This window comes from Aythya ferina, assembly GCF_964211825.1.
Source record: "Aythya ferina genome assembly, chromosome: 4".
Lineage (NCBI taxonomy): Eukaryota > Metazoa > Chordata > Aves > Anseriformes > Anatidae > Aythya > Aythya ferina.
The window spans coordinates 44,367,522-44,381,360 of NC_140300.1; the positions used below are offsets into that span (position 1 = coordinate 44,367,522).

Sequence of the window (13,839 nt, forward strand, 5' to 3'; positions counted from 1 at the left end):
GTTTTGGAGATCTGTTTCTCAAGACTGGTGTTGCAAGGTAGGTGGAAGAAGGTGGTTTGTCCTATTTGAAAGGTGCTATTTGAAAATACAATGCTAACATTTCTGTGTGGTTTTTTTTCCCCAGTAATTTTGGTCCTCATAAAAGAAATTATTGTGGATTTGTCTAGAAGTGTTAACTTCTGTAGGTGTAACTTTTGTTTCAGAATATCCTAAGGGAGTCTTCTGGGTTTACTAGTCAACTTCAGAATTATATATATGTTTAAACTTCTTGGTGATAATTTATTTGATACGATCTATCATGAGGTAGATAACTTTTCTGATACTGAAAGTGATCATCTTTTTAAATTAAAGTTGACGTTTTGATTATGGAAGTAGTGTTAGAGCTGTAAGCAGTGTAGACGTGAAAAATATGCTTGAGAGGAGTAGGGTTGTGTGTAATTCACCTTCAGTCAGAACTGAGGTTACTAATCACATTTGAGAAACCTGTGGAAGCTGGAGACGGGAGTATTTCTACTGTAAAAAGGCAATGGTCTCTTTTTAAAAAATAAAGCACTTAAATTACTCAGCAGATCATTTAAGAGTACTCGCACCGACTTTTGTATTCTTGAAATGCAGGTGAGTGCTTAAGTTTGATACTCTCACAGGCCTGAGTACAAGCTTGTAACAGGAAGAATTAGGCCTTTTATTTCCCGTCTTCTGTTTAAAAGTATGTGAATGGGGCGCTTGGGATATTTTATTCTGAGGTACATGGCTTTAAACAAGGCAGGGTTTTTTTAATAATGGTAGAACACCTTAGGTTGCAATTAGAAAGCTTTCAGTAAACAGAAGACTTGCTGATTCACAATCTTTCAAGGACTGGTGTGATTCAGTGTCTTGATTTGGGGCTTCCTGCTTAGGTCTAAGATGTACTTGTCAGGGATTAAACGCTCTAAATGCTGTCGCAGGAAGGCTCCCAGCCCAGAATTGGGTAGGCAGTAAACATAGGCTCTGAGTGGATTTTTGTTTTCCGTACTATGGAACTCGTGTAAACTGCTGCAGAGGTGCCCAGTTAAAGCCAGTAAGTACAAGAAAACGCTTTTTAGCTTTTTACTAAAGATTATGAAAGGAAGTTAAAATAGTTTCGTTCGACTCAAAGGTAGGTACGGAGGAAACTTGGAATATGATGCGATTCTTCAAAGCTTAATTGCACATCTTTGGCTGAAAGGGATGTGATAGGGTGCTCACTTCTGCCTCCCTTTCCTGTGTTCCTACTCCTGTGAGTTCCCAGCTATACACCATGCCAAGTGCCCGGCATTGCTACCTGTAGATTTACTAAGTGGGTAACTCAAGTCTGAGGAATTTTACTGGAAGTAGTAACGTAAATAAAGGAGTAGAGCATCCGCAATATTTGCGCATTAATAAACAAAGTCTTAATAATGAGATGGATTACAGTCTGTGACTTAATACTTGAGTAACTTACCTTTCTTGGTTGGCCAATACAGGCATCCTTGTTCTTTTTCCAGCTTGGTAGCAGAAGGGTAGTGAGTACGCAAAGCTGACACTGAAACAGGACTAAGGGGGAGTGCTGCTTTTGATCTTTCCTCTGTTTTGCTTTTCTGTGCTGTTGAAGATGCATCTTAAAATAGTGCTTACTGGCAGCTGCTGAGTTTTGTAAGGTTTGGTGTAGTGCTTCAGGAGGCAGTTGTAGTTCTCCAAGAGTCCTAGGTAGGGACTGATACTGTGAAGCCATAGATTGGAACCAATTCCTCTTCACTTCTCCAGCAAAACTAAAAACTCACTGGAGTGAAAAACAAACCAGGGTTTGGAGTAGATGTTGCAAGGCTGAAAAATTGAACCTTGAACCTACAATTGTTTTAGTGCAGACGTGTACATGTATATGCGTATATTCAAGCTCTGCATTAGGGCAAAGATCTGTCAGAGCTTTCCAGTAAAAAAAAATTGTTAGTATTTCCTCTGCTTAGCAGTAATTCCACCAAACAAATCCTCAGGGACTGAACTGGCCTGTACTCATCTATAATAGGAGACTTAGAAAGCCTGGATACTATTTCTGCTTGTGAAAAACGCCTTTTATCATGTTACATTGTCCTTTAGCTGTTGCAGGAGGGCTACTACAAGAGCATCTTAGGAAAGAACAAAAACTTGCTTTTCCAGTTTTTCAAAAAGCAGTGCTTTGTGTGTATGTTGTTTTTTTTTTTTCTTTTTTTGTAGCATTAACCTATAGTGTAAATGTATGCTTTGAAATAACTTTAAACATACAGAAGTAAGCAGAAAGGGAACTCTCGTGCACCTACTGTATTCTTCGTACAAAATTTCAGCTGAAAAGTCCTGGTGTATGAATACCAAGCACACACACAATTGCTGACAGCTGAGGCTCAGCCTCTGTCATTGTCACGAGGTCTTGTCACAGAGCATGGCTGTCTTGTGCCATACCCCGTGAGGCCGGCTGGTTGCTGCAGGTAGCAGCGCCAGGCGTTCTGCAGGTGAGAGGTGGGAAATGTACCTGAGTCCAAAGGCTTGACTCAACTGGAACCGCCCTCAGGGTTCTCTGATGGCCTTGAACTGCTCCTGTAGGTATACAATTTTGCAATTTTTATTGCTTTTTTTTTTTTTTTTTTTTTTTGCTGGTGGGTGGGTTAAATGTATGAGCAAGAGTAGCATCTGTAAAACTCATCTCAAGTGGAGAGTCAGCTCTGTGCAACATAAGGTGATAAAATTGCAGTCACGACTTAATTATAAAAATTTATTGGTTAAATACATTTTTAATTTACAGAGGTACCATAACAAACTTACCGGACTTAACAAAGATTTATTTACCACACGGTTAATTGTACACAGAACAGTCTCCTTCCTGAAGATAGTTCCAGAGGGTGGGGCAAACAATAAAAGCCTTGTTTATCAAAACGTTTTCTATTAGACTAACACATGGGGCTCTGGCTGAATTCCAAGGTTACAGCTGAAATTTGCTACTACACTGCAGGTAAGATGTGTGCTCAACTTCATTCTTGCTTTTCTGCAAATTATGTACTGTACACCTTAGGAATTGTATTATCTGTATGCAGTTTCACGGTGATAGCAGGCATCAAGTCTTAAGAAAATCCCTTCCTGTAGAAGCCAACCGTCTTTATCTGACTTTTAATAGCTTGTGTTTGCAATAATGTAAACAGCCTTTAGGTGGCACTCCTTGCACTGAATGTAAGGCTTTGCTGCTCTTCCCTGCGTGACTCGGAGGAGATAGGAAAGAAGAGCAGTCTGAACTACTGGGAGGCACTGACTTTAAACATTCCATGGAAGTTAGAAAAAAAATGGTCTACATCACAGTTATAGAAACGAGGGTGAGGAAACTGAAAAAAATATAAAAGAAATCCGTTCTAATTTGAGACTTGTATCAAAATCTTAGAAAACTGCCAGACAAACAGCAAGCAAGCATCATCCGCTTTGGACTCATCCACCATCGCTAGGATTAAATGTGTTTTCTGAGGACTGCTATTCTGCTTCTGGGGGTGGCTTTGTTGCTGTTCTCCTTGTGCTCTGCTTGCAAGAGGTTCAGGAGTTGTCTGGGCACAGGCCATGGTGCAAGAAGCCTGTTTAATAGGGTGGTCCCCTGAAAGTTCATGGTTGAAAAGTCAGGAATCTCTCATATTCATTTAATCGGAGACCTATAAAGAAAAGGCTGCTCTATCTGAATAAACAAGAACCTTTAGCACCTGGTAGGAGAGCTTGGAGAGTGGGATGAGTTGTTCTCAGAGGTGGACTTAGGTTGAAGTTGAATTCCACAGATCAGGATAGGCTCATTGGGATGTTAAAAATGAATAACAGCTGTAGAAACAATCACATTTCCATTCTTCTGGAACAGTGCATGATTTACAATTATTGTTACAATGTTAACCCCTTTAATGAAAGTAAAAATCCAGTTCTCAGCTCTCAAAAGCTTTGTGATCTTCATCCTCTAGCTGCGTGACGGTGACAAGTTCAACTACACACCACATTTGTGAAGCTTCTAGAGAAAAAACGCTGGAGTGCTAAAGCCTGCATCCAGACTTGCGAGTACTGCAGCATCACAGTGAAATCTGCAGAGCAAACGAGTGCTGGGGTCCTCGTGTTGGTGCTGTGCTGCGTGCTCCCTGCGTGTTCACTTCAGGCAAGCCCTGGCCAGTTGCCCCAACAGGGTGCACCCGCTCCCTGCTGTCTGCCTGCTGCGATGGGAACCAAGGTGCAGTGAGCGGGGAGGAGAGCTGCCCCCCCGGCTGGCTTCAACACTTTATTTTTCCTGTTCCAGGCAGAGGTTAGTGGCTTATCAAGGCATGCGTGTTTAACTACTTTGTCAGAAGGCAAGTGTCACAAAAAGGAATTTACTGCCAGCCGGCTCAGCTCCTGCAGTCACGTCTGTCTCAGTTTCTGTTGTTCAAGTCGCACCGCTGCTTTTTACTAAATGATTTTGTTCAAGCTTCTTGATGTACCAGTTTGCCAGACATTTTTTCCTTAAGGCCACGACAGACCATTTATAATGATGCTCAGTATAGCTGGTACGTGGTAACAAACTGAAAACTAATCCCACATCTGCTGAAAGCTAAAACCAAGGCTGTATAATATCCTTCATGTTAAGGAGAGGAATAGTGTTACTGAAGTATGTTCCAGTGCTTGAGCGACAAATCAAATGCAGACTGAGTGAAGTCTGGCTTTCCACTTACATGAAAGGGGTGGAGGGGCAAATAGTTGAAATAGAGCAGCTACTGCACGAGGGGGGCTGAGAAAGCTGAGTAAATGCTGTCCATCACAGCTAACTGCTGCTGGGACAGAAGGGCAGGGTGGCGCTTAAAGAAGAACGGGGTAGTCGAACAACTAAAGCTCTATCTAGAAAAGATTTAGGGTAAGGGAGAAGAGGTTTAAGATAATTCATACCAATTTGAATACTATTAGTTAAGAGGCAAAATACCTGTGTTTTCTGATCTTCCCATATGAGCAGCTTTAGGAGAACAGTTAACAAAGATTTGCTTGAGTTTTCCCTCTTACCAGTTCTAGATTTGATATTTTTCTACTATGAGATAAGTTACATTTCTTGTCCTCTAAGTCATAAAAACAAGTGGATTCTACTGCTAATGTGGAAGTCAAGCAGTAAAGAAACCTGAATATCAAACTTTATCTACATACTGAGTGCTGTAGTTATATATTAAAAACAACTCTTTAAACAGTTTTAAAAGAAGCCCACGGAAGCTTACTTTATGCAGACGTTGTGCATGACAAATGTAATACCAGATAGTAAACATAGCAGAATGCTGTTTAAGTTAAAATGGTGCTGCACCACAGTATTTCCCTAGCTGGAAACCACTAAAAATCGTGCTTGCATTTGCTCTCAGAGCATTCATGAAGCATGGCTAAACACACAGTCACAAAAGACTAAAATTGTCTCGTTTAACTTCAAGATACTTGTATGACTGTCTAGAAAAAGTAGTGCAAAACATTGATAGTCAAAATACGTCGATGTCTTTGCTGTGCCGTCAGGCTAGAGTACATTCTCTCCCGCTTATAGGGAGTACAAAGACAGGCAACACTTCATGGTGTTCTTAAAATTTGAACAAAGTTCCTGGGAAATATCCCAGATTTTCCTTGCAGCTCTCCACTCATCCAGTCCTCGTCTACGGATTCCAGCTCTGCTATGATATCACCTGCCTGTAAGAGAAGGAGTAACGTGAGCCTGGACAGCTTACCAGGTAACAGCAATGCATGCATAGTTCACGTTATTCAGAAGCAGTTACAATCAAGCCAAAAGGTAGTAGGAGATGGCCTCTCTTCTCCTGTTACATTTCTTTGAAACTATGTTTGCTGAACTTTCTCTGAGGGTAAATACTGGTCCTGTTTTGAAAAATCACCGCTTCCTGGAAGGAGAAAGTAGCACTGCTGGATAACTTCCTGTGCTGCTGCGGGTCTAAAGGTGGGTAGGTATGCCAGCGAGATGGCCTACAGGCTGCTGCCTCATTCATTGTGTGTGCTCCTGCTCTGTGATTGGTTTATTTCCTTCAAACGCTTCAAAGATTTTTCTTTCAATTCAGTCCCAGTGATTCCCAGCACTTGGAAACTTTCCTCTTTCCTTTGGAAACTTCCCAAAAGGGCTGCAATCATCAAAGTGGCTCAGCATGGCCTTTAAAATAAACTCCATCTTCTGCGTTTGATCCTTGTTCCTATTTTCATCATCCTGCCCTACGTCCACAGTATTGTCGTAAGTCTAGCCTTTCTGCCAGTACCTCAGTTCTCTTCTGCTTTAAAGACTCATCTGTCCTTTCAGTATGGCAAGCTGTTAATGCAGAAACTAATTACTTTGCCAACTTTAGAAAGAGAAAATAATGTGTTCCAGCTGATAAATGCAATTTTGGACCTGCTGTGAAAGTCTGTTGTTTCTCAGAAACTTGCTTTTGAGGACAGTTACCTAAATATCATGGGTTTTAATCTACAAGGGCATGCTGTTTCATGTTCATGCTTTTTCATATTATCTGGGCTTGCAGCAAGTATTTCATTTTCCTCTTGCTCCCATGGCAACTATGTATTGTGCTACCAAACTTTCAGATTTTGCTGTACTAGGTGTCCCCTACAGACATCATTGCTCTAACACCAGCACTCTTACTATTATCACATCATCTTCTTGCCATTTTTCCAGACAAAAAAATAGTCTCCCTTGGCCTTAACAAATGATGAAGAACCAAATATACCACAAAAAAAGGTGTTGGTATCGTCATATTTGCTGGATTAGATAAGTCAGAGGAAGACTTCAATTCCTGACCTCTTCTCAGTGTCGTCTTCTGTGAAGATTTTGCCAGTATGAAGCAAGTTGTGGTAAGGACAAAAAATGTTTTGAGCAGGTCTTTCATCGAACGTGCTAATAGCTATGCCTTTTTCTGGAGTTTGATTCGTTGCTATTCCAAGCCTGTTTTCACTATGGATAAATCCTATTTTAGCATTTTTTTATGACCACAAAATCTTCTGAAAAATTGGGCTAACAAAAGAGGCACTTACCTTGAAGGAAAGCTCATCTTCATTTTCGCCATGAAAATCATAAAGAGCTTTGGCTTTTCTTTTCTTCCCTCCTAGAGACTGTGACATCTCTACTCTGGCTGCAGAACATGGAGAAGACAGGTTATTTGGATTCAAGTCAAATACATCATTGTTTCCAGTGACACTTCCTGGTATTCTTGTGTGTTTTTGTTTTTTTTTTCCCCCCCTATGAGTGTGCTGCAGGGTGCCCAACTGTTATTACTACTGATAGTGGGCAAATTTCATTGTTCCTAGTGGAACTGAAATCTCTACTGCCACTAGTTCATCTTACAACACCAACGTATTCTTGTGGTTTCCTTCTAAAAGGGCTAAAAGTAAAATCCATTTACTCAAACTTTCCAGTGTAGAAACTTAATGAAAGTTGTCTTTTCTTCTGTGTAGCGGGAGATGCAGCAGTGTTGTGTAACTGCACTCACTGTGTGCTACTGGTCAGACAGGTGATATTTATTTCCTGTCAAGTTTAACTCATGGCTTTAGTTGCCAGCTATGAGGGGGGAAAAAAAAGTGATTCTTTTGTGTCCTCTGTTAAGGTTTTGACTGTATTGGTTGTAGGATTAAGCAGAAGCTTGAGGAGAGCAAACAGAGGTCATTTCTTGATTCCCTAAGAGAATTATAGTAGTTATTTACAGCTATACCAAATCTTCGGTTGTACTGCGGTATTTCCCTTTAGCTGCAGGAGAAGCTGCCTCCCTTTTTATACACCTGAATTCCTGGTAAAGACAGCTAAATTAGTTAATAAATAATTTGGGAAGCAATACAGATTCTGAAATGGTTGAAAGTACAGTTTAGGTGCAGATAGAATATGACTAGAGCAATATACTGCCATTATTTCAGACTGTGGTTCAACACTTAGTTTAGCTTTAGGATGTTAAAGACTGTAGCGGCATATGGTTTTTAAGGCAATGGAAGAGTTGGGTTCTCCCAGAAATCGTTACCATCAGAGCCTAAGGAATAATGAGTTGTCATATAGTAGAGCACTGTACCTGAGCAGATCTGAACAAACACTGCTGGGAAAATCCCTTCCTTGTCATTCAGCCTTCCTCTGTACCACTCCGAATCTACTTGTTCCAGTATCTGGATGTAGTCTCCTTTTCTGAAGGATAAGTCGTCTTTGGTTTCTGCTGTGAAATCATGAAGTGCTTCACACCACTCCACTGAGTGTCTGTTGTTCTGTTCAAGTGAAAAGAAGTGCATTAATTTCAGAAGCGTGAATAGAGGCAACAGCACTAAGTTCCTGAACGCTGGTGTACAAGATGTGGGTATGCACACTTTCTCTCACACTATTCAGCTGTTGGTGAAGGTGTAGGCTAGAACAGCATAGCAGCAATTACTACATAATTTCCTCTAAGCTTACAGGCATTCCTTTTTATCACTGGTGGCAGAGGCTAGGATTAGTAAATTCAAAATTAGCCCACTGCAACACTACTCAAAACAGAACTAACAACTTGCTTAAGCACAAAGGATAAAAAAGTTGCAAATTTTAACTTGTCAAAAGCTACACATTGAATTAAGAGCAACCGTCAGACTTCTAGATGTGACCACGCATCGTTATGTGCTGTGGGAGTTGTACTGCATTCAAGTTTAAAGATGTGCAGCTAATATGACACTGTAATAGAAATTCTATGTAAATCTATGGAAACTTTACGTAAATTCTGGCCCCTGCCTGTGAAGCTGTATTACCTGAGGAAGGGAAGAAGAAACCTCCACCTTGTTCTTCAGTGCGGCTCCTGTACCTATGTAGCAAAGGACAGGTTAGAACAGTAGCAATGACTACTCAAAATGTACTAATGAGAGCAGATTTAGACATTCAAAATGATTATTAAGAATAACTTCTTAAGAAGTCCTAGTATTTCTTTTGATTGTTCTCATCTCCCTTTCCACTTCTTTTCCACATGCGTTGTCCTGTTGGACTCTATCCTTCTATACCACCTATGTATGTACAGTACAAAGCCACGTTCTTGAAGATTTTTGCTAACACAGTCATACCTGTTCCAGGCAGATCTTCAATTACTTCCACAAAGTTCAAGGGGAAAATTCCAGACGCGCCTCTAAGCTCTCCTTTGGCCCACTCTTCATTTACATATTCTTTAAGGATAATAGTTTCACCTTCTGAAAAACTGAGTTCGTCTCTCTGGTCTCCAATATACTCAAATCGTGCTATGCATCTTGGCCCTCTGCACAAACAAGAAAGGAACTTACTTTGTATATTTCCTATTAGTCGCCACATCCCAAACAACACCACCACAATCACTTTGATGCTGGGCTACCTCTTGCATTTTTACACTTTTGTTCATATCTAAGCCAGTGTTCAGATATACTTCTGTTAAGAGTTTAATGTTTTTTTGAACCAGTATCCAATTCAGGTACAGTAAAACAAGGATGAGCTGGGGGGTGGAAGGGCAATGTATTTGTCCCAAATCCCAAATCCAGTGTGTGTGTGTGTGTGTGTGTGTGCTAGTTTTAATTTACTTTGACAAACTGTATTCTGTAAAATTCATCCCAGGGTGGGGCAATAAATTATTTAGGAAAGAACCATCAATGTATCTGATAAAGTTTATGCAATTTGGTATAACACTGAAAAACTAATTCATCTTTTTCCTCAATTTAATAATTTCATACATTTATTAATTGCTCAAGCAAAGATGTTGCAACCAAGCAACATCTATGGTTTCTCAGAAAGGTCATGCTGTGAAGAAAAAAAAAAGTGAAGCTAGGCTTAGTTCTTTCCATAGTATAGTTTAAAACAATATATAAGTTTGATTCGCATCCCCATTCTTATCTTCCTAAAAACCTTAGGGTGGCGGCAGCATTTTCTGCTGTATTTGCTTAGTTGCAGAAGCAGCATTTAAATAAACAAAGGTTCAGCTAGGACAAGCTATTTCTATCTCCAGAACAAACTCAACACTCCTTTCATACTGTGTTCCTACCTCTGAATGTGCTTTATTGCTGCAATAAATAGTTATGAAAGCCAACAAACCGCCACTTAGTTACAGCAAGTTGTTCAAGGGGGCTCTATCTACATAAATGCTTGTTATGAAGTGACATACTGGTTTTTGAATACATGAAGTAAGCTTTTAGTCTTTTTTACCTGAATATGAACTTTAGTAAAATGTCATCAACTTTTATTCTTGAGAACTTAATTTGTAGAATAGCTTTACAATAGATGGATAAACTGCTAACTATATCAACCTCATCACAATTAACACCTGCTTCAAAGCTATCCTTTTTTTTTTTTTTTTTTACTTACTAGTAAATCAAGATAAGAAAGAAAGTATTTATTTGACTCACTTAATAGATGGTGACGAGCAGGGTATTTTTTTCCTTTTGCTTTCTTCTGGAACATCAATCTAATAAGACAGCAAAATCAGTACAAATATTCCATTTTAAGCTTATGGCAACACAACTACCATAAACTTTCAACTTGTTAAAATCACCCCTGATTTTAAATAAAGCACAGATCCTGTTATGGGCTCCATGTGATGCTATATAATCACTAACATGCTCTGATATTTTACCATATTAATGTAGATTTTGGTTTTGTATGTCTGATTTCTCCTTTTCCAATCTTATACAAATAAGGAACACTAAATGTTTTTTGCTATTAGCCTTTCTCAATATTCCTACTTGCAGCACAGCTGATTGACAGAAAATGAGACCAGGTGGTACTACGGCTTGTTGCATGTAGCTCCAACCTTCCAATTGATAATTCCTCTCTATAATTTACTAGCACAACATACCACAATAGACAAGATTAGCGTTTACATACATTTTTCTGGGCTTTGGTAGCCAGCTGTACTCAAAACAAAAGCTTATGATAAATCTCACTTGTAGAGGCAGCATCTAAAGAAAGGTTAGTTTAGAGAAAACAAACAAATTGTTCCTAACTCAGCTGTAGATAACTACTATGTGCTAATTAAAGGAAGGGGAGAAATATAATTTAGAAAATCAGCACGTGGATATACCAATCCATTATCCCAAGAAGACTAACTGTATTTTTGGTATGATATCAAGGGAGCTTTAGTATGAAACTGCAAGCCTAGTGAAGCTCACTATCACATAAGCCAGTTCCCATCCACACCAATAAAAACGTTTCATTGCTGCTGTGATGTGCTGGAAGAAATCATGCTGACTTTTAGGACAAATAATCTCTGCAGTACTCTTGCTAGAGAAGCTCATAGCAGTGGAGCCCTGAAAGGTCCATGGTAAGCAATAACTATGTATTACTGTTTGGTGTCCAGACAACCAAGCTAGTATGCAGCTCAATATTGTAGAACACAGTAATGTACTGATGGAGGCCTTGGATCAACACCCAAGCTGACATGAATACATAGGAGAATTCACTCAGTGCATTAGCCACGTTTACTGTCCTTTTTTTTTTTTTTAATTTTGCTCAAAGGCTATTTTTGCACTCAAAAGGGTAAACAGCCATTAAAACTCAAATAGGTGTTTGAAAAGCATCTTCCCTAGCTTCTATGAAGCCTTATCTCTCTGTGGCAATGATGAATTTGATGTCAAATCTTCATTCCACTACTTTAACATAAAATCCTTTCCTTATCAGCTCTCAGTTGTAACAAGAACATTGATGATTTAAATTGTTGGCTTGTGTAGAGGCTCAATGTAGCTAACAAATCTTTCTTGTGAAAGCAAGTATGATTACTAACCACAGGTCTATTTTTAATTCTTCAGCACTTCCCAAATTTTAAAATTCTTTTCCAGTAACACCATTACAAGCCAAACAGACACCCTCTGTAACACACTGTGAATTACCAAACACTTGGTATTTTTCCACGTAGCAGCAGTTCTCAGCTCTTTCTGTCAGCTGCCCTGTTCAGTACAGACCCTTAATGTCTTTAATGCCCAGCCATACACCTTCACTGCATCCCGGTGCCAGTTCTGCATTCGTGCATGTCCATCTGGCTGGGGTGGATAGCCCCATGGCCCTTTCTACTGACACAAAATGGACTTCAATCTCTAAGTCAAGCTTACAACAGATGACTCAGCTTTCAAGGTAGTGAACTCTATTGTATCTTCTTTAAACCTGAGCTGCTCAATCCATTTCCACTGGGCTCCAAAACAACACCCGGCTCTGGCCCGCAGTTTAATGGCAAGTGTCACATTTAGTAACAGGATTGCTTTAAGCTCCTCATTTGCAATAGCACAATCTCCTTGCGACATGCCAGCACACTCATTTGTGTTGTCACGTAGGGGAACACATCCAGCTGGAAGAAAAAAAATCTAGGAAGGAAGAAAAATGTTTGCTTGGGCTCAGCTGCTGCCCTGACCCTGTACAGCCCTACCTGGCTGCAAAAGTGGTGATTCCAGCACAGTTCAAGGGGACAAGAATACCAGAGAAGCTGACATGGAAGCACAAAGCAATCATCTTACTGCGTGTTGATTTTTACATGTTGCTGTGAAAAATAATCTGCTCTGTAGACCCAGAGAAACTACCCCAGTTAACAAAGAGAATCTGGTAAGGGCCATGATTTTCTCACTTGGCTTGAAACTAATAGGAAAATAATCCCCATAACACAAATTGGTTCTGCCAAATCAAGCATCTTCCTAATACCATGCAAACAAGTTGGTATGTCTTCTGCACTGCCAGACGGAAAAGAGATTATCTAAACAGTGAATGGAATTAAACACACAGGAGCTTCAGTAACATAGAACAAGAAAACCAATGCAGTAGGATTGTGTGTAGTACTGTATACAAAGCCTACATACAACTACTTTCACAAAGCTGGCAGGAAATATCCCTGTGCGATTCCCACATTTTCCTCTGTACCACTCAGCATCGATTTTCTCCAAAAGACAAACTGTATCTCCAGAACGAAGGTCCAAGTCATCAGCATGCTCTGCAAGACAGCATCATTTCAGTTAATGGTAGTTATCACACTCACTGATTTTCTTTGAGTAAAACTTTCTTAATATAAATATTACGGGCAAGAGCAGAATGAGTTTTTGTCAAACCTTAGTCACACATGCTAAACAAATTAGCTTTAACTAGAAGACTGGCACAACTATAGCTAGACCCATGGATTTGAACAATTCTATGTGCAGACCTTGCACACTGAGCTTCCTGATTATTTTTAAGATCCAAGTCCTAAGAAAATCCCCATTTGAAAGTCTTGGAGAAAAATAAGCTTCGAAAATATTCACATTTACTTACCTGCAGAAAAATCATGCAGGACTACAGCATGAGGTGCACTTGTGTCAGCAACTTTTGGAGGGTTGTTTGAATCCTGACAACAACAAATACATCCAAGTAGTTTATAAATCATGGAAGATAGTAACACTGATTCTCTGTCACATACTCTGAGAGTCACTTTCTGACTTTGGACACAACGTTGTTGTGGTACCAGAGAACCACCACTGGAGGCACAAGTGCTGGTCACTGGCCTGTATTCTGTATGCCTTTGGCCAGTGTAAACCAGAAGGCATTTCACCAAAATCTACTTCTGATCCAGCAAAAGGAAAGGGAGGGCGTGAAACTTTTCCCAGTATAGACAAAGCCTCAGTATAGACAAAACCACTGTGCCTGAATTGCTTTCAAGCAAGGTAATTCATTGTGGGGAAAAAAAGGAAAACAAAACCAACAACCAAAAAAGCCCAGCGTGGACAAAGGTAAGGACAGAATAATATGAATTACAACAGATAACAACAGATTGCACAGAAACCTATTTCAGCCATGTAGGTTTTGTTTATCAAAAAGGCTGCTCAGAGCTAGCATCTACACCAGCTGTTTGATAATAATACAGTCATGCCCTAAAACAGGTTAAGTTCTGTATAAGCACAGAA

The 13,839-nt window shown here is 39.8% G+C and overlaps 1 protein-coding gene across 6 annotated transcripts in view; it reads right to left on the minus strand.

Annotated features, from left to right (window-relative positions):
* Nucleotides 1-44: 44 nt before the first annotated feature.
* SH3D19 (SH3 domain containing 19) overlaps nt 45-13,839 on the minus strand; it is an 82,799-nt gene continuing 69,004 nt past the window's right edge. For 5 of the 6 annotated variants that reach the window (XM_084516800.1, XM_084516797.1, XM_084516798.1 and 2 more), the window contains 8 exons: nt 13,211-13,283; nt 12,766-12,896; nt 10,333-10,391; nt 9,031-9,218; nt 8,725-8,777; nt 8,028-8,214; nt 7,006-7,103; nt 2,727-5,667 (listed from right to left, as the gene is read on the minus strand). In XM_084516800.1, coding sequence (XP_084372926.1) covers nt 5,551-5,667; nt 7,006-7,103; nt 8,028-8,214; nt 8,725-8,777; nt 9,031-9,218; nt 10,333-10,391; nt 12,766-12,896; nt 13,211-13,283 — 906 coding nt within the window. In that variant the 3' untranslated portion in view covers nt 2,727-5,550. Of the gene's footprint in view, nt 2,566-2,726; nt 5,668-7,005; nt 7,104-8,027; nt 8,215-8,724; nt 8,778-9,030; nt 9,219-10,332; nt 10,392-12,765; nt 12,897-13,210; nt 13,284-13,839 lie in introns of those variants that run through there. The other variant, XM_084516796.1, reaches the window with a different exon arrangement.